The 10,128-nt window shown below is 35.1% G+C and overlaps 2 protein-coding genes across 2 annotated transcripts; both read left to right on the top strand.

The window, feature by feature from the left end:
* The first annotated feature begins 1,811 nt into the window (after positions 1 to 1,811).
* On the top strand, positions 1,812 to 2,269 carry LOC142616183 (uncharacterized). The gene is made up of 2 exons (XM_075789048.1): positions 1,812 to 2,146; positions 2,230 to 2,269. Exons 1-2 carry the CDS (start codon positions 1,812 to 1,814, stop codon positions 2,267 to 2,269), a joined length of 375 nt encoding a protein of 124 aa, XP_075645163.1.
* A 175-nt stretch (positions 2,270 to 2,444) lies between these two features.
* Positions 2,445 to 9,494, top strand: LOC142614427 (cytochrome P450 CYP72A219-like). The gene is made up of 5 exons (XM_075786950.1): positions 2,445 to 2,808; positions 5,986 to 6,203; positions 6,651 to 6,895; positions 7,587 to 7,974; positions 8,839 to 9,494. The coding sequence occupies exons 1-5, from the start codon at positions 2,529 to 2,531 to the stop codon at positions 9,262 to 9,264; spliced, it is 1,557 nt and encodes a 518-aa protein (XP_075643065.1). The 5' UTR covers positions 2,445 to 2,528; the 3' UTR covers positions 9,265 to 9,494.
* Positions 9,495 to 10,128: the final 634 nt, after the last annotated feature.

Raw genomic sequence — 10,128 nt, 5'->3', positions numbered from 1 at the left:
AACATTGTTCCCTCTAGAGGTCTCGGGCAAGGGGACCCCCTTTCCCCCTACCTATTTCTTCTTTGCGCCAAAGGTCTATCGGCCCTCCTCTATGAAGCTACAAGAAATCAGCATATGAATGGCATATCTATAAGCAGAGGGTGCCCATAGATCACTCATCTTTTCTTTACTGATGACAACCTCCTATTTCGTAAAGCCAACAGTGAGAATGTAGGAAGCTTAAGGAGACCCTTGAGAAATATGAGGTAACTTTTGGGCAAAAGGTCAATTTAGATAAGTCTTCAATTTACTTTAGCCAAAACACTTCTCTAGAGTTAAAGGAGGCAATCTTTAATATTTTGGGGGCCATGCAAGACTCAAGGCACACCAAGTATCTAGGCCTCCCTTCCATCATTGGCAGATCTAAGAAACAAGTCTTTAAGGAGATCAAAGAAAGAGTGGGTTTGAAGTTGGCCGGTTGGAAGAAGAAATTGCTCTCTTCGAGTGGGAAGGAAATTCTCATTAAGGAGGTGGCCCAAGCCATCCCTACCTACACAATGAGCTGCTTCCAACTTCCGAAAAACCTTTATGATAAGCTTGAAAGAATGATGAGGAATTTTTGATGGGGGCAGAAAAACCAAGAGTCGAAAATTGCCTGGATTAGTTGGAGAAAGATGTGCAAGCCAAAATCTCTTGGGGGTTTGGGGTTTCAAAATTTGCAAGCTTTCAATCTTGCCCTTCTAGCTAAGCAAGCTTGGAGAATTCTCCAAAATCCAAGCTCACTGGCAGCACGCATTCTCAAGGCAAAATACTTTCCCTATTGTGATATGCTTAGTGCTAACTTAGGCAGCAACCCCTTCTATACCTGGAGGAGTATCCATAATAGCCTTGAGGTCCTAAGAAAGGGCTCCCGCTGGAGAGTCGGGAATGGTCGAAGGATCCATATCTGAGATGATAAATGGCTCCCAACCCCTTCGACTTATAAACCCCTCCCCCCCCCCCCCCGCCCCCGCCCCTGCCCCTGCCCCTGCCCCTGCCCCTGGGATTATTGAAGACTACCCCATGGTCTCCTCTCTTATTGACTCGGACACCAGGTGGTGGAAGGCAAGCACCGTTAGAGCTCTCTTCTACCTTTCAAAGCAGACACTATTCTTAAGATTCCTTTGAGCTACAATTTGACTAAAGACAAGATCATTTGGATTGGGAATAAGAAAAGAGAATTTTCTGTTAAAAGTGCTTATTTCATTGCTGCCAATCTCCTAGAATCGTCTGGGGAAGGTGAGTGCTCTTTTGGTGATCTAATTCCCCTTTGTGGAAGAATCTCTAGAAGCTAAAGCTCCCAGAAAAAGTAAAAATCTTCACTTAGAGAGCTTGTTTAAATGGCCTACCAACTTTGGACAATATGCAAATGAGGGGTCTGTGCACCAACTATACTTGCCTTGTCTGTGAAGAGGAAGCTGAGTGTTGACACATGACTTTATAACTTGTGACATTGCCTTCTTAGTTTGGGCCCTTTGGTAGGTCTACCCGCTTAGCTTGTTGCTGGAAACTTCAAAGACCTTGTCTTCCATTTCCACAAGAATTCCCCATCACAGCACCTGGAGTTTTTCTTTGCCATATCCTAGTTGATCTGGCATAAAAGGAATTTGCAGTTCCACAATAAAGATAGCCTTTCCCCTCTTCAAACTTGGGAGTTGGCAAAGAGACTTGTGGACGACTAACACGGCACCATCACGATGGATTTCCCCCCTAAACAATTCAATGAAATGGGCTAGTCTGCACCCCTTCCTAGAGCCTTTAAGGTAAATGTTGATGGTGCGAGCTCCCTTGAAATGGGAATGAATTCCGGGGTTGGGGTGGTTATTAGAGATGAGTCTGGCAGGGTTATAACAACGCTTTGCAAGTCTCTCCCATCACAGTTTCCAGCAAATTGGACGGAGCTTTATGCTTTAGAGCAAGGCATCTTGTTGGCGCAAGAAATGGGACTCTCCCAAGTCATCTTTAAATCTGATGCTCTCTCGGTCATCCAAGTTATTAACCAAGGCATTATTGGGAGTGAAGCTGGGCACCTGGTGGAGGGTATTTTGCAAGCCAAGGCTTCCTTCTCTTCCTACTCTTTCAATCACTTGAAAATGGACTGCAACAGGGTTGTACATGAGCTTGCAAAGTTTGTCAAGATCAACCACTGTACCCAAGTTTGGAAAGGTGTTGCCCCACCTTTTGTATCTCATCTGATTCTTTCAAATTTAGAGCCGCCACTTTGTGTCCTGCTGGTGGCTCTTTGTTGTAATCTTGTTAATGAAATTGTTTTTCCTCTAAAAAAAAAAAAAAACTAATTATTTATTCCACTTTGTTTATTTCTGCAGTGAGAAGATATGACTGGTGACCCGCGGGTGTATCTGGACTTCACTCCACCGGACAAGTTTTGGCTAAGACAGTAAGCGGAGCCCAGTCAAACACGTAGCATCTTTAGCATCAAAACACTGACTATTAAAAGGAACCCATCTAATTAATTTTATACTCTTACTCGCTCACTCTTATCTCAAAACATGGAAATATCATTGCTTAGGATTGCAGTTTCCATAGTTTCAATTGTGGTACTAATAACATGGGCATGGAGGGTGGTGAATTGGATGTGGCTAAGGCCAAAAAAGCTAGAGAGGTGCTTAAGGCAGCAAGGTCTTAATGGCAACTCCTACAGGCTTTTGTTTGGAGACTTGAAGGAGAGCTCTAAGATGATAAGTCAAGCCAAGTCTAAACCCATCAACTTCACCCTTGACATTGCACCGCGTGTCTTCCCCTTCGTCCATCAAGTTGTCTCAAATTATGGTATGTCTACAATAACTCTCTTGTTTCTGATTTGACCTTACAAAATAAAATAAAAAATAGATTTTGTGCTTTGATTTTCAAACTTAGACATCAATTTTAGTTCTTTTTTTTTTTTTTAAAGTGGACTCGAATTTCAATTTTAGTTCTTGCAGCTTACATCTCTTTATCGATAAACTTAGATTTTACAGCACAGTTGAATTCATGAATGGATTCTTATTTTTCTGAAAGGAAAAACTTAGATATTGTTTTTTATCTGCAATATATTATTATTTTTTAATTAAATTTAAATACTTGTCATTACAAGTACAAGTAGTATTATTTTTTGGGATAGAGAAATTAATGCAATCTATTTGAATTTAATGGTAAATTTTGTCACTATTTTAAAAGATCCCAAAATCAATATTAATAGTTTTTTTTCTGAGATAATATTTTCTGATCGACTAATCCTCCTCCTATTGACTAGTGTCCATAATTGGTGGGCCTCAATGAACCCACCATTAGATGAGGTCGGTCACAAATCATGCATCAAACGGATAACTTCAACCAACTTTAAGCTTTGGAAATTGCAAACTGCTACTGTATCAAATTTTTCGCACTTATTGCTTCTGTATTGTTAGGTGAATGCTTGTGAGAGGAGTTATTCTAAACCCTTAATCTTCACTTCCTTCCACGTGAACTCATTATTTTTTTTTTCCTACTATCAAGCAACGTCATTATTTATAATATGGCCCGTTAAATTGGTGAAACAAAATATTTAGGTTCTAATGGGCTTTTTCTTTTATGCATATAGCAATACTCCTGAGCTTTATTTATTAATGGGCTTTACCAAATTCAACCCAAGCACAACCCAATTACTTAATTACGGGGATTCTAGGCTTTTGCCTTTATTTTTTTTAAATCTAGCAATATATCTCTGTTTTGAAATTATTTAAGTTCGTGTCCCTGTTTTGAAACTCAATTTCCTCAAAATCGAGTTTCAAAGTAAAACTCGATTGGTTTAAAATAGAGTTATGCCAAATGAAACTAAAAAAATAAAAAAATAAATTTTGTGAAACTAGAGTTTATAGAGCTCGAGTTCCATAATATATATATATATATATATATATATATATATATATATATATATATAGTTTGATCGCTTATACTCGATTTTCTATAAATTAAGTTTTACATTGAGACTCAATTTTGAGAAAATTGAGTTTAAAAAAAGGGACACGGATCTAAATAGTTTCAAAATAAGGACATATTGTTAGATTTTTAAAAAAATAAGGGCAAAAGCTTAGAATCTCCTCAATACTGTAAATAGGTGTGTTCCACTATTTTTTTTCCATTATTTATCTAAATTGTATCAATTTTAATAATCTATCATTTTTTTAAGCAATCATTTATCAATAGTTTTGGCATATGAAAACTTAATTTTAGAATGCCCTTCCATCTGGTAACTTTTAATACCTGAAAAATAATCTCGTTTGAGCAGCTACTTTTTCCCCTGCTTTTTTTTGGGGGGGGGGGGGGGGTCTTGGGAGTGAACTGCAATTTTTGTTTTACTAACTTAAACTTCTGAGTTTTTACTCTTAGCAAAGTTTCATTATTTATTTAAATTAAAGTAATTTTGAATATCTATCAAAAATAAATATATATTTTTTTATTTTTTAATTTTTGACACATTTCAACCGCTCTTTTATCCTTTTTTTAGGTGGTAAAAAAAAAAAGAAGAAGAAGAAGAAGAAGAAGAAGGATGCATAGACATTTTTTGTACAGTTTTTCTTGAGAATCAAACCCCTAACCCCTAACCCCTAACCAGTGACTTAGATACCTATAAGGAGATGACCACTCCTAATTTCCAAATGAGGCACAAGATATCTTGTTGGGGGAGATAATATCTTAAACAGACTTGAATTGAGGGATTTATATAATATATATGACCTATGAGTTTAGACCTAATTGTGTTATATTAAATACTCATTTTTGTCATTATTTTTCAACGTAAGACTTCACTCACATGTGTACACCCAACGTATCTAATTTCAATGTTAGCTCTATAATTTCCCACTCCACTATGCAGTTAGAAAATCTAGCTTGCATCCTTTTGTGCATTGCTTTGAATATTAGCTTTCTTTTGATAATTCAATAGTTACAATAGTGGGAAAAACAAGATATTTGAACCCTAGTTCTCTTAATAAAGAAGAGTAGGCTATGTTGCTAAGCAACAAGGCTCTTGACTAGTTTGAATATTAGTTTTGATAGTAGAAACATGTGTCTTGTAGTCTCTCCTAAAGAAACACCCGAAGAATTGAAATAATATTTGATTGAGACATCAAAATTCAAAGCACGTACAATTTTATTGAACGTAATGATAGTCTCTTGTTCTACTGCCATAAATACCTTTTAATGATGCTATCCCAACACAGAGTGAGACTATTTTGTTCCGCCTCTATCTGGTTGAAATCAAACTTGCTTTACCTCTCCTTTCATAATTTTCAAGTTTAATGAGGTAACATGCTTAAGTCACTAGCATTTTGTGATTTCTTAATTTTTTGGCTTGGTAATCAGAAAATATCAATTGCAACTTGACTTTCGAAGATAGAACCATTCCTTCCTACTGTTGAAGTCATGACTTTTCTGACAATCTTTTTATTAATTTTACCACTCTGTGTGCAATTAATCACTTTTCTGGTTATTATAATTTATGTAGCCATGGCAAAATACAATGGTACTTCCTAGATTTTAGGCTACAAGCACTTTATTTATTTGAAGTATTCGCTTATAGTCTCCTACAAATTTAAAGCGATTGATTTTAGTCTCTAAAAAATTTCAAGTGATTGGTTTTAGTTCCTATACTTAAATTAATCCCTTTTAGTCCTTAATATATGTAATGAAGTGATGATGTGTTACAGGACTAAATAAAAGATCATTTTAAACTTCACTGAATAAAAATCACTGCTAAACTTGGAAGGACAAACAGTATACTCAAATCTCAAATATTTTGAAATCTCCAAGACCTAATGTAATTATAACTCACATTATGAAATCCCAAAGAACTCATGTAATGCAGTGGTGTGTGTGTGTGTGTTAATTGATATATTCGTGCCTTATCTGTATCCTTACGTCAACAACCATAGTCTGAACTTTAGATGTACTAAACCCTTTTCTATACTAACAAAAGCAAATATGCAGGTAAGAATTCTTTTATATGGATGGGCCCCACACCCAGGGTGAACATTTTGAACCCTGAACAATTGAAAGAAATCTTCTCCAAGATATATGACTTTCGAAAGCCAAATGCAAATCCACTTATCAAGTTGATAGCAACCGGACTTCCAAACTATGAGGGTGAGAAATGGGCAACACACAGAAAGATTATTAATCCAGCATTCCATCTTGAGAAGTTGAAGGTTACTTTATTCTTGTCACTTGTTTCCTGCTCGTTTCTATCAGTTTATATTCAACAATGGTGTTTGAAGTGAAACTAATGATTAAAATGTTAATGAAAATATTCTAGGTCATGAATATTTATCTTTCCTCAAGAAATTTTAAAACCTTTTCTCAATTCTAAGACCATCTTTTGCAGGATGTGGACTCCATCAAACAAAACTTAAAGTAGAAATATGTGCAAGTATAGCATTTATATGCTTCAATTCGTTACATCTAACACCCAAGAAATATTATTTAAGTTTGTGCATGTGTGCACATGTGCCTACTAAGTACAAACAACAGTTCGCACTGACATTTGGCTATAGATTTTGCGAGAATATACTTGAAATGTTTTTTCATGTAATTTTTGTAGGTACATGTGCCTACTAAGTACAATCCTTGTAATATTTTCATATTGTTTTCTGTAGAATATGTCAGCAGCATTTTCTCAGTGTTGCAATGACATGATGGGCAAATGGGAAAGTTTGGTGTCTGAAGAGGGATCAATTGAGTTAGATATATGGCCTTATCTCCAAACTTTGACAAGTGATGTGATTTCTCGAACAGCCTTTGGGAGTAGCTATGATGAAGGAAGAAGGATTTTTGAACTCCAAAAAGAACAAGCTGAGCTTGCAATGAAAACTGTACAGTCTGTTTACATTCCGGGTTGGAGGTAAACCAAAACATTTCAAGATCTGCTAATAATTAATAATCAAGTTTTTCTTATAGACTTAGGTTCATTTATCAAAAGGATCAAATTTAAGTATACTAATTTACATAAACATATACTGAAATTAAGAGTGTTATTGAACATTAATTTGAACCAATGATTTTCAAGTTTTCACTTACTACCTCTGTTTTGATTTCCTTGTGCCTTTTATTCTCCCCAAAGAAGAGCCGATTAAGACCACAAAAGTTCATTTTGTGCAAGAACATAGTGAGTGAATTCAAAAATAAAAAATCACTATGAGCCTAGCCTAACTTGTTCTCCTTATGTTTTATGAAACTTTATATCAAAGAACTGATACTGTCTGAATATAACAAAGATTTTCCAAGAGCCTTGTACCTCAATTGTTACCTCCTATTGTTTCCAATGAAGATATTTTGGGGTCAAATCCCCATTTTCCCATTGTATCTATCGAATTATATATATATATATATATATATATATATATATATTTTGTGTGTGTGTATAAGGTTCTTGTACATGAAATAAATAAGTTAAATCGTAATATATTCATACTCTTCTCAACAGCCTAAGAATAGATTATTCAACTTGATGTAATTCACTTTTTCCCCCATTTAGTCAGGGAGGTAATTCACTTTATTCTTATCTCATGTTTCCATAAATGGTTGGCATGTAGGTTTCTGCCAACTAAAATAAACAAGAGGATGAAAGAAATTGACAAAGAATTACAAGATTCACTTAAAGGCATCATCAACAAAAGAGAGAAGGCAATAAAAGCAGGTGAAGCTAGAACTGATGACTTACTAGGCATACTTCTAGAGTCAAACTTTAAAGAAATTCAAGAACATGGGAACGACAAGAACGTTGGAATGAATCTCCAAGATGTAATTGAGGAATGTAAGATATTTTATTTTGCGGGGCAAGAGACAACCTCAGTTTTGCTTGTTTGGACAATGGTAATTCTGAGTAGATATCCAAGTTGGCAAGCGCGTGCAAGAGAAGAAGTCCTACATGTCTTTGGTAAAAACAAACCAGAATTTGATGGGCTAAATCACCTCAAAGTTGTAAGTTCTTTTGATTAGTTTACGTTGAATTGCTTCGTAGAAATAATAGATCATACTTTCTTTTAAACTCATAATTATAAACGTGGAGATCTAGAACAAGTAGTCTATTATCCAGCTTTAGGACACCAGGAAAAAATATAAGGTACCTAGACATTCTTCAAAATAATGCAGCATCGTGGATAACAATAAAAGCTATTGATTGAAATATATATAGAATATAAAGATATAGAATTGATTTTCATGTGATGGGGCTGAAGTTAGATTAAAGGGATTACACCATGCAGATCCCAATTTGAAGTCATATATTTGAAGATTAACATCAAATCTACCTTTTTGTTGTTCCTTTTCTTTCTTACAGGAATCTTGTTTATTGTATATGAACCTATATATTTAGCTGATTGAGGAAATTGTACCACCACAATTTTGTAGTGATGTGATAACAGATTAGAAAATTGGATTACAATTAAGCCCCCAAAGATTTTGAGGTTTTCAAAAATCGAGTTAGACCTACTTGATTATGCTAGTTACTATGAGAATGATAGTAATCCTATCTAAGTACCTCATTGTCATCCCTATATGTTTCTTGTGCATTTTCTGTGTTTTGCAATGTTTCTTGTGCTTTTTCCGTGTTTTGTGTAGGTAAAGAAACATAGATAAAATTATTGTAAGACGTACCCAAATGAGTAATTCAAATATTCAACCATTGACTTGGATGGATTTAAAAAAAAAAAAAAATCATTGGAGTCAGTTTTTTAGCATGGGCATTACTCCTATCAAATATTTTATTAAATGAGTCTGGTATGCACATCACTTGCTAATTCTTACAATATGTATATATATATATCACAATATTCCATGTCACAGGTAACCATGATTTTGTATGAGGTTTTAAGACTATACCCACCAGTAATTGTCCTTACTCGATCTGTTCACGAGGAAACGAAACTCGGAAATTTGATTTTACCAGCAGGAGTTCAAGTCTCCTTACCGGCAATCCTTGTTCATCATGACCGTGAACTTTGGGGTGATGATGCAAAGGACTTCAATCCAGATAGGTTTGCTGAAGGAGTTTCAAAAGCTACAAGGGGTCAAGTTTCATTTTTCCCATTCGGATGGGGCCCTCGGATATGCATTGGACAACATTTTTCTATGATAGAAGCGAAAATGGTTCTGTCAATGATTCTACAACGCTTCTCCTTTGAGCTATCCTCATCCTATGCTCATGCTCCGCTCCCAATTATAACCCTTCAACCACAATATGGTGCTCACATTATTCTACATAAAATCTAGAATAGAAAATATCAGTTGTCAAAAGAAGATTTGAATTCATAACAAAAGTAACATTTCATACGTTTATTGATGCTTTTGGTAAGGTGTTGATCTTCTTTCCAAGGCCACTAATTTCATTTAGTAATTGGCTTTTGAATGATGGTACTGAAGTTGTACAGGATAAAGTTATTCTTGTTATAGTTAAACTTATATTGCACATTTAATCCTTAACCTCTGTCCTATGTTTGAAATGGTTCTTGTTCTTTTGAATGTATTAAAACACTATTATAGTTAAAAGTTATAATGTGTATGAGCTCACTTGCAGGTGCGCGTGCGTGTGTGTGCAGGTGCATGTGCATGTGCAAGTGCGGTTATCTTGCGTTAAAATACTACTATAGACAAGTTGAGTGTGTGTATTGTAATGATAAGGTATTTTATGTAAGTTGTAATATTTATTATTTAAACAACTGTGTCTATTGTATAAAAGCCTGAAAAACTACGTATCAAACTTCATGTAATAAAATACAATAGTCTACCTTATATATGGGTAGACAAAGACACAAAGTGCATTTGCTATACAAGTAACTAACTAACAACTATGGGCCTAAGCGAAATTGGACTTGTATTATAACAACTGTAATAATATGGTTATTAATGAAAATTGCATTTATGTGCTTTTTGGTTTATCTGCATATGAAATCATCTCATTCTGAATTGACTGTGCTCAGTCGGAAGAGAAGATTTTGCTTTTGCAGGTATAGAGCAGTTTTTATTACTTCATGGATTAGTCAGCAATAATTTTGTGGTGCTTAAGATACTGGGGAAGTTGTTCTTCGGGTGATAACAACTGCACTTTTTGTTCATAAATAGTAGTTTATACGTTAA

The sequence above is a fragment of the Castanea sativa genome, chromosome 11 (genome assembly GCF_040712315.1).
Source record: "Castanea sativa cultivar Marrone di Chiusa Pesio chromosome 11, ASM4071231v1".
NCBI lineage: Eukaryota > Viridiplantae > Streptophyta > Magnoliopsida > Fagales > Fagaceae > Castanea > Castanea sativa.
This window is presented reverse-complemented; position numbering and strand designations above follow the sequence as displayed.